This window comes from Peromyscus leucopus, chromosome 2 (genome assembly GCF_004664715.2).
Source record: "Peromyscus leucopus breed LL Stock chromosome 2, UCI_PerLeu_2.1, whole genome shotgun sequence".
NCBI classification, from domain to species: Eukaryota; Metazoa; Chordata; class Mammalia; order Rodentia; family Cricetidae; genus Peromyscus; species Peromyscus leucopus.
In genome coordinates, this window is record NC_051064.1 from 59,738 (window position 1) to 72,679 (window position 12,942).

Genomic DNA, 12,942 nt, shown 5'->3' on the forward strand with positions numbered 1-12,942 from the left:
CGAGATCCAGGACAGGCGCCAAAAAAGAGTTCATCTTCACGCAAAAACTACTGTGCTGAACCAGGGCTACGAGTTGGACCGCCCCAACATCCACCCCATTTATGAGCTGTCGGAGCGTGTGAAGGGGACAAATGTACAGATCCCAAACAGCAGGATCCCAATGACACATGACAATGACAGATACCTGGGAGGAGCCCCAGGGAGAGCCCATTATGGGTAGTGTGGCAGAGACTAGAGGCCTTGAGCCAGACCAAAGACTCACAGCAATGAACACTTGCAAGTAAAGATGTATGAACTAAAGGGTAAACTGTGTTTCAACAGGTCATACTACAGCTTCCACAAGATTCTTTTCTTTCTTTCTTTTTTGTTTCTTTGTTTTGTTTTGGGGGGAGGTTACAAGGGCAGAGGGCAGAGGGGACAGGGAGATAAGCAGGATTGGAATGCATGATGTGAAATTCACAAAGAATAAATAAAAGTAAAAACAAAACACAAAACAAAATCCCAAAAATCTACTGTGCTCATACCTAAGAACTGACTAGATCCCCCGAGTGGTAGAATAACAGCAACAACAAAAACTCATATAAAAAGTAACATGAAATTGCTTTTAAAATTACTTAAAAATACGACATGAGACTGTGTAGCCTGTCATGCCAAGATTCTGCAGGCTGAGACAGGAGGATTACTAGTTTAAGTCCTGTGTGGGCAAGACAGAAGCAAGGCTGTCTCAAAAACACTAAGTAAACAAAAGCCACTAAAACAGCAGAAAAAGCCAATAAGCAGAATACAAACTTTTCATTTTGACTCTCAAGAGAAAGAATATTCTTCTTCTAATAGAATTTGAGAATTTCAATGACTTGACTTTCCACAGCTCAGCATAGAATGAGGAATCCTCTCATCTCAATCTCCTCCCCCAGATAAAATCAGTAGTAATCAGTTTGTTTTGGATCCATAGCATGCATTGACTCACAGGGGACTTTGGATTTTAATTACCCACAAATGAAGTGTGAATTAAATGAAGTATTTTTTTAAAGGACTGATCTATCTATCCTAGCCAACTTCCTATGTTAGGTTCAGTTATTGATTCAGTTTAAGAAAACGGCCCTGAGAAAGAGGCAGAACAAGAGAAACTTTCAGAAAAAATAAAATAAAGATAGCTGAATATTCAGGAACCTTTGAGTCTTAGGAGACAATAGGCTCTCTTGCTCTGGCTCACTCATACTTCACTGCTGTCAAATGCACAGAATGAATCAATGTTATTATAATAATTATGGAATGAATTCCTGGAGGTTCCTAATCTGTACAGGAATTACTGTTTATTATTGGACACGTTCAATTCCCACTGAGAATGGAGACACCTTGTCAACTTACAGTTCTGTCCCCTAGTTGTACCCCTAGCACTGTTGGTTTCATGAGGAAGAGGGGTACCTGTGATACTCACTTCTGCATTTTCTATACTTCCTTGACTATCAAATTATGCCACAACAAATTATTAGCACTACATTTTCTTCCTTCAAACTATGGTTCATAAATGCAGTGCAAAACCATCTGAAGCCCTGGCAGTATTCAAACCTCGAGTGATGAGAATTTAATTCACTATCCATTGACTATCACCCAATCGAAGCTCATGCTGGGGACACAAAAGGGAACAGAGCCACCAGGAGGGTCAGCTCCTCCCAATCCAGCTGGGAAGAGAGAGTCAGCATACGCCTGCCATGAAATGGCAACTAGATTAACTTAATCTATACTGAGGAGGGTGGAATGGAGTGGACAAAATGGGGTCCTATGTACCTTCCTTGTGGACATATACTGACATCTGAATGAGGACCCAAGAGCTGGCCATGGGGAGCCAAATGTAAGGATCACTTCTCACTTGCTCTTTCAACCAAATGCTTTCTCTTCCTTACAATATTTTTTGCCAAGTAGTAGGAGTCTCCTTGAACATCTTACCTAAGGAATTATTGAAGCCACAATGGAGTAAATGGTAACTGAATGAGAAACAGTATTTAAAGGACAAAGGTGACTGAAGGAACTGCTGGAGAAAGAGGTAAGATAATGGTCACTGAGTGTGGGTGGCAGGTCAATCACATGGTCAATAGGAAATCTTGGATAGAGCCTCATTTCTACCTCTGAATATGAAGGGAGTGTATCAGATCATATCTCACAGCTATTCAAGTTCTGGAGCTGTGCCCTTTAGTCTTCTTTACCAAAACTGATTTCTATTAAGCAAGCACAATGTTATAAGGGATCCATTCTTAGGTATAATGCTCTAAATACTTCAGTGAGTCTAAAAGTGAGCCCAGCTGGTCAGGTCCCATCAAAGGGTAAACACGGGTCAAGGAAAGACAGGGGGCCTGGGTTTAGGTGTTGGCATATTCTACCTGGTTTGAAAGTCTCCCAGAGAGTATGCCATCTACATAGCAGGGAGGCTGAGGCCAGCCATTGGCATGGAAACTTAGGGATGGCTAGGCATGCTTCCTTCTTGAAATAACCACAGCTGCTCTCCTAAGGTTTCTTAAGCAACAAAGCTGAGACCCATGTTAGTCACTGATGATGAATTTTACGCCAGTCAAGACAAGAAGGGAAGAAAAAAAAAAAGACATTTTTATAATACTTTTTGAATCAGAGCAGAAACCCAAGGAAAAGTTCTCTGGGTCAACAAATTATCAGAATCCCTTATAGTTTTATTTCATTTACCTATGTGTGCACATGTAGGCATGTGTCTGATCAGAAGACAGCCTGCAAAAGTCGGTTCTTTCCTTTCCCTGTGTAGGTCTGAGGGATCATACTCAGGTCATCTGGCTTAGTGGTCAATTCCTTTACCCACTGAGTGTTCTCCCAGGCTTTAATTTTGACTTTTTAAAGGACTAATCTGCTGGTAAGCCATCTATCTACACATTGTATATTCACCCTGTGATGTTTAATATCTACTCACAGCACAAACTCTAAACTCAACTGTTTCATGGGCAATGTCAGTCCATCAGCTCCTTTCTGCAAAACTCAAGTCAAAACTATATTAAAATATCTATTGTGTCAGGGGCACCGGGAAAGAAGGCATGGCAGTTTAGTTGAGTGTTTTTAGTTTTAATTTTTTTGTCTGTTTTGTCATCTGAATACTACCTTCATGTTGTGGGAAAACAAAACCACCTCACACAACTCCAGCCCTCTTGAAAACAAATGAAACGCACAGTCCAATACTGTGAACTACAGGCACGGTGCTGCACGGATCTCTCAGACTTACACATTTCATACTTTCTTGATTGCAAACCCATAGGCAGTGGCTACTCAGGCCACCTATTCCCCGGCAGCTGCCATTTTGCTCTCTGCTTTTTAGTTTGGCCATTTTAGATGACCCATTTAAGAAGGACCGAATAGTATCTGTCCTGTCATTAGTTTATTTCACTTAGCATAATGCATTGAGTATTTTTCAGTTGCTTAATGAAATCTCAGCTGCTGAAAGCCTAAGGTCTGAAGATGTCTGGACTATTAACTATGATTGACTGTGACACAGTATATTCACATATGACACAATGTCCCCAAACCACATGCTACTCTGTCCAAAGAATATGGCTCTGATTTGGGAAAACGTTTGATGATGCTAGTATAACCAGAGATTGTCTCCGAGCCACAAGTATGCCCTTCAGTGAGGTGGTTTCCTCTCATTTAAACAAATAATTAGAATATGTCACTTGTAAGAGTGTCCTGCACGGGTTTATTTCCCCACTAATTCTGAACTTGCCTGTAGTGTGTCACTAACTTGTAAGAAGAGCATGGAATGGAAGATTACAGGAGTGCATTTAAAATTAGAGACTGGGGCCTAGCAAGCAAAGGATGCAGTGTCAGCTCTCAAAGGGAGCTGAGGGCCAGGAAAACCAGTGAGACTACATGAGCCAAGTACCCTGAAATGCATGCAGATCTAGCGCTTAGCAAAGAAAACTGTTATACCAGAGGCTGCTTGGGAAAGAGGGCAGGAGAAATCCTGCATGGAAGTTTGGGTTGAGGAAAACGGAAGGCTAAGATACAAAAAAGTGACCCTTTTCACTTTTCAATTCCTGCTTCACATACAACAGTACTAAAACAGGAGCACTCAACAAAACAAAATGAAGCTAGAATTCTTGAAGCATTAAATCGGACAGTTATGAAGTTACCACCTTTTGTGTATTGAAAGTTCAAATACTGGGGCTGGAGAAATGGCTCAGTGGTTGAGAGCACTGGCTACTCTTGGGGAGGACCAGGGTTTGGTTCCTAGCACCCACCCTATCACTCCAGCTCCAGGGAACCAGACATCCTCTTCTGACCTTGAGGGGACCCAGCCTGTGGAAATATGACCTCACGCAGGCACCTACACATAAATAATAAATCTTTAAAAAAATGTTCAAGTACTGTAAATTTCCTATGGACCAACCTAAAGGGGTGGGGCTACTCACTGATTCAGTACTAAGAATAAAAACCCGAAGGCGTGCTAGTATTTTGTGGTTTCGGAGGAAGGTTTACTCGGGCAGGTGAGTATTACTGAAGCAGACACAGGGTTTAAGTATTCTATGCCAAATTTATGCCCGAAGTCACACATAACTATGGTCAGTCCTTAACCTCTAAAACTAAAACCTCCAAGCAAAACCAGCCCTGTCTAACAGACGGTGCCTATCCTTAATAAAACTCTATCCCTAACAGGTGTCTCCATCCCTCGTGCTGGACCACGGAGCTTAGTTTCTAGAGTAAAACCTCAGAACTCCCCCGTGCCCATACGCATCCCTTTGTCAATCTCTCACGGACCCATTTTCTCCTGCTTATGCCAGCCCTCCTCTCGAATGCTCCACTTTTCTTCCAATCCTGGCATGGTAAGAATCCCATCTGTCCACCTCAAGTTCTCTCCACCCCTTCCTTTTAATACCCCAGTGATCTAATCTCTCCTGCACAGACTGGGCGATCCTTCCCAGCCTTGGCACCCTGGTCTGTTCCTGTGGAGGATCTCTAGCTTTTTGAACAATGCACGCTAGATTTCATCCTATCACTGCCTTTGCTTCGCCTAGACCTCTGTGTCTTTCTCAAAGCTGATTTCACCTAGAAAGCCTCAATGGACAGAATTTTGACTCCATAAGCTAGAATACTATAACGTATTGGGAAGTTGTAAATATGTTCAACTTAATATTGTAATAAAGGTTTATAATTTATATTGTAGGTTTCTACACAAAGGGATATTTTCTTTTTAACACACAAAGTAGTGACAGTATTTCAGAAGCACTTTTAAAAATATTAACTTTCTGGACTTAGAAGGATGTCTGAATGAATTCCATCAGGTTGTTAAATACTAGAGGCATAATTTAGAAGAAAAAGCTTGTCCCATGTGCCTTCTAAAGGTTTTGAAAATGGTTTCTCACTTCCATTTTGTTGGAGTCAATCATTTTTAGTCTCCCCCCCCCCCCAAGTGTACTGGGAACCTATTTGGCGATACCATCAGCAGACAGAGAGAAAACTGCAGTGTTCTGAAGAACCTCCATCACTGCCTTAAGCCAAACCACCCACCCTGTATTTACATACCTTGAGTTTGCTATTTCCACTTTGGTTCTGGCCATGGCGGCAGCCCTTTGCGCGCCTTCAATCGCTCTATCCACCTTCTCCCTAGTTTTTGTATTTCTTATTGGTATAAGCTGCTTCCTTATTCCACGGACTAGGATATTATTTTTGTACTTTCCCTCTTCCTTGGAGCCATCGGGAAACACGGTGCAGCCGTACCCATGCCTCTTGTTATTGGCCCACTCGCCTTCATACTTCATGCCATTGGAGCGCTCGCTGACACCGAAGCCATTGCGCTTATCATTCTTCCACTCGCCCATGTAGGTTTCCGTGGTGGTGGCATCCACATGATCTTCCACAGGGCAAAAATCACAGTCGACGTCACCGAAGCTGATGGTGGAGTTGGCATCACTGGAACTGATTCTGCTCATGGCTGCATCGCTGCGGACCGAGCTGCGCTTGCTGGAGATGGAAGACTTGGATTCGGACTTGCGGAGTTTCATGCTGCCAAGGAGGGAGCCCCGTCGAAAGAGGCCGCCCTTCTTCTTGCCCAGCTCCGTGTCCGCGTGGAAGTTGAGCACGAAGCCGCCTCTGGTGCCAGCTGGGTTGTCTGCAGCAGCGGCAGCAGCATCGTGCAGAATGCTACCATTGCTCTGCTCACTGCGCAGTGAGGCCAGCGAGGTGCGGAGCGGGGAGCGGATCACCGTGGCCATGCCATATGGCACGCTCTGGCGCACGCCGTAGCCGTGCCGCATGCCTCCAGCCCACTGGCCCTGGTAGGTACCTTCGAGAGAGCAGATCGGCAGAGTATATGAGTTTTGGAGGAGGGCATCTGGCCACCGAGAGAATGTACCCTGGGCAGGAAGAGCCAGGGTCAAATTCAACACACTTCTTGGGGCAACCCTGGAAACACTTTTCATCCGCCTGTGAATGTCTACCCGGTAACTTTGACTCTTAATGGCTTTGATGTATAAACTTTTCTGATAGCCAGACTTCTGTTTTTCATTTAAAAATTTTATGAGTGGTAGGCATGCAAAGAAACCACTGGTGTGCGCATTTCTCCGGAAATTGAACCTAAGACCTTATACATACTAGGCTAATGCTCCATCAGTGAGCTACACACTCTGGGCCATGAACCATATTGCCCTTAATACAAAAAAAGTGATCATTGGGAATCACCTTTTCCCTCCTGAAAGTATCAAAGACCTTAGTGAGACAGTGTCACAGCAGAAAAAATATGTATTCTAGTCATGGTTTCAAATGCAGTTTTACTAATCTAGTTAAAAAATGGCTTTGAGATCTATGCCCATTCTAAAGCACAAAGATTTAACATTAGTAACAGTGATCACAATACTTGGGACATGGGTTGTCTAACAAGCTGTCTTGGCTTTTCTACTATGTGAAACATCCTACGCTCAGGGAAGGGCAAGCTGTTGAGTCCTGAGTATTGATAGGAGTATGTGAGGGTGGGGTGGGATGTATGTGCACAGTAGCATATTACTTGCTAAATCTGTTTTCTCCTGGCCATTCTCTGTATGGATCTCCCTAGTCTCTGCCGAAGCATTGACAGTCTCACCACATACTGCAAATACCTGAGGGCAAGAACTGATTCTCAAAGGAAGGCAAATGTTTCAAACTCATTCATGGCTAATGTGTCATGTGGTCTCTGGCTGTCTGGAGACTATGTTTACAGAGCTTGAAAGCACTGATGGGATGAAAGAAACTTTTAAAGAATCTTTGAGGAATACTTGACAGTGTCCATTAAAATTTTATTGATCCAGACCACTTTTTCAATGAGTATTATATTTTAAAAAGTGTAATAAGAATATAAATACATATAGCATAATAGGAATATAAATACAAAAAGGAATAAGCTGTAAAAATATTTTCAATGAGTTTTTCTATTTAATAACCAAAGATAAGTTTAAAAAATAACCTGGTAGGGGTTTTTAAATACTCTTTGGAGGAAATGAAGGGTAAATTAAGGAGCTTAGAATTTTCAAAGTCAAGGCCATTTCCTTTAATTAAAGGCAAATTTTGCATCCTTAGTATGACCCCAGAACAGCTATCTGGAAGAAATTTTAAATGTAATTACTTTGGTGTTATTCATAATTCCCAATGTCACAGAAAATAAATCATGATTATAGTCTGTGTTGATCTTGTTCTGTTTCTGATTATACTTTGTATTTTACATAACCTTGCAGTTTTCCAGTGATTGGGATACATTTATTTTTTTTAATGCAACAAGTGATAATTTCATTTGGGGTACTGTTATTTCTTACGATGTGTCTTAGTATGTAGTTGAAGTTGGCCTAGAACTCTCAATTCTCCTGCCTTGGCCTCCTAAATGCAGGGATTACAAGCGCAGGGCATGTTACCACGCTTGTCCGAGCTGGTGGTTTTGTATCACTGTGTAAATAGGAACTGTTCCCCAGTCAAAGGTTAGGACCGATTTCAAGACCATCTTTTCTTTCTTCTCATGCTGACATATTTACATCATATAAACCTTCAACAGCAGGGCAACAATGAGATACTCAGGGGTCTGGTACTAAGACTGTCATAGTTTAAGTAGACGTGAAGTCTGAACTTCATGCCTATGAACTTCTGAGGGAGTTGGGGCACAGCTCTCAAAACAGGGTAAGACTGTTATATACAACCACTTCAGAAGCGGGGTATGGGAACACACGCTGGCAGTGCCAGTGCTTGGAAGGCTGAGGCAGGAGGTTCATGTGTTCCAGGTCAGTCTGGGCTACACAGCTGGACCCTGTCTAAAAAAGGTTGGTGCCCACCCCCCCATGATAAAGAGCTTCCTACTGAATAAGAGCTATCTCCAAACACTGCTGCCCCCACAGGAAAAGACAATGAATTATTAGAAACTTTCAACTTTGACTTTTCCTAGATAAAATCTAAATAGTAGAATGAAAGTTATACAGCTTTATACACACACTAAAACAAACTACCGTATTTAACATTTCCTCTGTTAAAATGCCAATATTCTATATCATTCTAACTTTTCTACAGAATAAGTCTGCTAAAATGATTTGTAAAGATGCTATGTGGTGTAAGTATTTATGTTTTTAAAACACAATCATTCCATCTTTGTAGATCCTCAACACCGATGGAAAACTAATGGCCACTTCCCTCCAAATGACAGCTCCAACATAAACCAGTATTTAGACTTTCCAAGGGTCTGCTTCCAAATTCAGGCTGTTTAAAGAACAGCAATAATGAGAAAGTTTAAATAGCTTTGGAACTATCAAATAGGGCAGGGGCCGGGAACAAAGGTATCAGTCACCTTCCCTTCTGTGTAGCTATAATATCACAGTATGGGAGAGAATTCCTCCAGGACATCCACCGCACCACTAGAAACCAGTTTGTTCAGATTCTAAGTAGCTGATCTGAAGTTTTTAAAGAGGTTTGGTGTAGTCAATGAACCTGGAAAGCAGAACCTATTTCCTTATGAAGCAGGTGGTCTCTAAGTTCTTTTGTTCAAAAGGAGCTGTGATTTACTAATCTCCATCCCTAAATTCCAGTGCATATTTAACATGAAAACAAATGATATTTTTTCAGGTTTTGTTTTAAGTTGCGTTCACTTGGGAGCTGATTTTGAAAGATCTGTCCATCTTAACTGCACAATATTGTAATAAATGGCATCCAGATTGGAATGAATTTTAGTCAAACTTGGGCTGCTGTGTGCCAAACTCCAGTATATGCTTTGAAAGGCTATATGCAACAATAATTATATTTAAAAAAGGAAAATAAAAACACATGGGTGAGGTTGAAGATGTAGTTCTGTTGGTAGTGTGTTTGTTGGGCATGACTGAAGCCTGGATTCCATCCCCACCTGGTCCTGGAGAGGTAGAGGAAGAATGCTTATAGTTCAAGGTCATCCTCAGCATGAAGCTAGACGGGGCTACAAGTGACCTCAAATGCATAAATATAGTCTTTTTAGATATCTCCCATAGTTCTATAGCAGGTTAGAAAAAGTATAGCATATCAGAATTTTTACAAAAGAATCTGAGAATCTAGACTTGGATTTCATGAATATGATGCATTTAGTTCCTAATATTTAGGAAGTTTTTATTTCAGCAACACTTTACACAGAAGTCTCTAGTGAAATAAAGTGATACTTCTCACATGGAATTACGACTTCCTTCTCTGTCACGAGAAATACATGGGGATGGAGGCAGAATTAAGTTAACTCCTGGAAATATAGAAGCTGATACTCCCAGTTGGGCTGAAACCTCTGTATGAATTAAATTGTAGCAATATAGCCCCGTTTAGGCCAATTATTAAAATTATGGACTTTCTAATAAAATGTAGTGACACAAGAAAAACCAGGTAATTGACTAGGACACAGTCGGCATTTAAAAGTGATCTGCATGTTTAATTTTTTTTTCTGATTACAGCACACCAGTTTTTGTTGTTTCGGTTTGGTAGAAAAAGAAACCCAGTGTTATCATGATGCCAAATTTTGTCTTTTTAAACTTTCAAAGTTGGTCTAAACAGAAGGCAGATTATTAATAGTCATTGGAGGTGTATTTGGCCTTCTATAAACAACACAGGCACACAGACCGCTTTTACTGGGCTCTGTACTTTTTGATTACTAGGCATTACGAATACTCTAAATCACCAGGTTTCATCTAATGAGTTTTAACTTTTAAAAAGAAGCCTACATTGTAATTAATAATCTTTAAAATGAGGGCTATACAGGTTCACATTAAAAAACAACACATTTTCCATTGTTGAGCACAGTATTGTGTTATATCAGAGCTAGGGCTTAAAATAAAATCCAGTTACAGACAAACATTCATAAGGCTGTCAACTGAGGTATTTTCTGCTGGTTCTGAACATTTAAGGCTCCCTGTTAACTACCATGGCACTCAGGGCTCGGCCTATAGAAAAGTATTAAGGTCCCCCCCCCCTTTAATCCACGAGAACCATAGCCTTTATTTATATTGTAGGGTAAAATGATGTCTTTTTTTAAAAAACAAATCCTACCATTCTGCTGTTTTGCATTTGAAACACGGCCCAAGTGTTCTGAGCAAGTGAAGTGTACAAATTGTATAAGCTTTTATGTAAGCAATCACATAACGGGATTGCAGTGGGCTGGAGAAACTTTTAATTGGATCCCTTTAATATCCTCCAACTCCGAAGCGGCTTAATTCCAAAGGTGACATAGCCTCCTGCAATCCTTTTCAATTAAATATGATTACGTTTATTATCAGAAAATGTACTTTGCCAAAGCATAAGCCATTCGTCTCCCTCGGCTTTGTTTTCAAAGAAATTAATCAAGTTTCGACACCTGTTTCACTAATGTATGCTCTTCCTGGGGAGAAAAATGAATCCTGTCCTATAATGTATACAGATTATATGGCAAACGCTGTTAAATCGCATCCAGGTACGTCTAGGCCACGCCCTTCAGTGTATAGCAGGGATATAGCATTCTCTACATTCTTTTTAACTTTTTTCTTTTTTAATGGCAACTCCATCGCTTTTTCCTAAAGTATTTTCCCAGCGATTTGCCCAAAGATCTCCAGGACAGCAAAGATTACAGTTCTGCTGATTCAAAGTACTTTAAGGAGCCAAGTGAAACTTAAGGAGAAAATTAGGAATTTCACCTGCTCCGGGTGGTCTCTCCGGTGCCCATAACTAGGACGCTTCAAAATACACCCTCAATAAGGTCCAACTCCCCAATATCCTACTTAAGGGGTTCTGGCTTCTATCTTTAGGCTAACAAGAGGACCAGAAGCGAAATACGAGACTCCACGTGAAACCAAACCGCGGGGCGGTCAGCACCGACCGGCAGCCGCGCAGCCCAAGGCGTCCGTCTAACTCCACCGGAGTGGCGATTTCAAACCCGGCCCGGAGAGGGAGGGATCAGGAACGTAATGTGACGGGCTCAAGTGACAGCGTCCTCTCTCCTGCCCAACCCTCCCGGTGGCAGCGCGGCGCTGGCCCCCGCCAGGTACAAGCACGCCTAACTCTCCGGGTGCGGACACCCCGCTCGCCCGGGGAACCGGGTCGGAGCAGACCCTCGAGCCCCAGTCGGGTACCCACGCACTCTTCCCGGGGGATGGGGGTGGGAGGGGTGGGAACCTCCCCAGGTGTTTTGGCGGGTTTCCGGACACATGCGCCTCGCGTCCTCCCCACGTCCCCGCAGCCCGGGAGAGTCCACCGCGCCAGCCCGCGGAGCCGCCCGCGACGTCGCTCACCTCCGTCCCCGTAGGTCTCCACGCCGTACCCGTCCTGCAGCCCGTTACTCCAGGTACCCTCGTAGCGGGCGGGGGTGCACAGGCTCTGCCGGACCCCGTAGCGCCCCTTGAAACCATGTGACCACTCCCCCCGGTACATCCACTTGCCCTTCGTCTCCACCCCCAGCCCGTGCCGCTTGCCCTGCGCCCAGTAGCCCTGGTAGGTGTTGCCGCTGGGCCAGGTGTAGCCTCCGACCACCTCGAAGCCGTGCGACCAGGAGCCAGAGTACTCGCCCTGGCCCTTGGGCCCCGTGCAGATGCCATGCCCGTGCGCCTTGCCCTCCTCCCAGCCGCCGCAGTAGGTGCCGCCATCGTCGAAGTCGAACCTTCCGCCCGTCATTCGGGGGGCAGCCCCGGCGCGCTCCCCGCGGGGGCACGGACGCGGGCAGAGCTGGGCACGGCAGGGTGTAGCTTAGGGGTGGGGGCCCGGCGGGCGAGCTCACGACTGCGCCCCGGGCAGCTCGCACCGCCGATCGGCTCCAGTCCGACGCCGCCCCCGTCCTCCCCTCCTCTTTCGCCGCCGCCACCGCCGCCTCTCGCCGCCTCCTCCTCCTCCGCCGCCGCCGCCCCGGCCAGCGCCGCGCGCGAGAGGACAGCCCAGGCTCCCGAGCGGACCTTCAGCTGCTCCCGCCCGCCCACGTGAGCCGGGCGCCGCCCCGCGCCCGCCCCTCGTCCCCTCCCTGGGCGCCGAGGCCCGGCCCCACGACGCGCCCGCCCGCCGGGCCCTGCCCCCAGCCCCACCGGAGCCGCGCTTCCCCGCCGGCTGGCGGGCGCGCGAGCTCTGGACGCACGTGTGTCGGCGGGGTGGGACAGGGGTGGGACAGGGGTGGGAGGGCGAGTGTACTCTGGGACCTGCGACCGTCCAGCCTGTGCGGATGAAAGCGCGCGGCTGCCGGTGTTGGGGGGCAAGCTGTGGGCTGCGGGAACCTCCCGTGTTTGGGGCTTTTCAATTGCGTGAAATCTCTGTAAGTGAGGCCACGTGTATGATGAGGGGAAAACTCGTATGTGTGTGTGTCTGCATGGGGTTTGTAGTTGCATTTTTTTTTTTCTTCTCTCCAGCATTCCAACTTGGGCACTGTTGGATTTGCCATGCGCAGCTGTCAGCATGAATTAATATGCTCCAAATATATGTCTGCATGTGATAAATCTGTGGCAGCCTAGATATAATTGTGCAGAA

General features: G+C 44.8%; 1 protein-coding gene across 1 annotated transcript in view; it reads right to left on the reverse strand.

Moving 5' to 3' along the window:
• Positions 1-12,356, reverse strand: part of LOC114696362 (junctophilin-1) — a 63,198-nt gene extending 50,842 nt beyond the window's left edge. The window contains exons 1-2 of the mRNA XM_028874034.2: positions 11,727-12,356; positions 5,536-6,295 (exon numbers count right to left, since the gene is read on the reverse strand). Coding sequence (XP_028729867.1) covers positions 5,536-6,295; positions 11,727-12,105 — 1,139 coding nt within the window. The 5' untranslated portion in view covers positions 12,106-12,356. The remainder of the gene's footprint in view (positions 1-5,535; positions 6,296-11,726) is intronic.
• Positions 12,357-12,942: the final 586 nt, after the last annotated feature.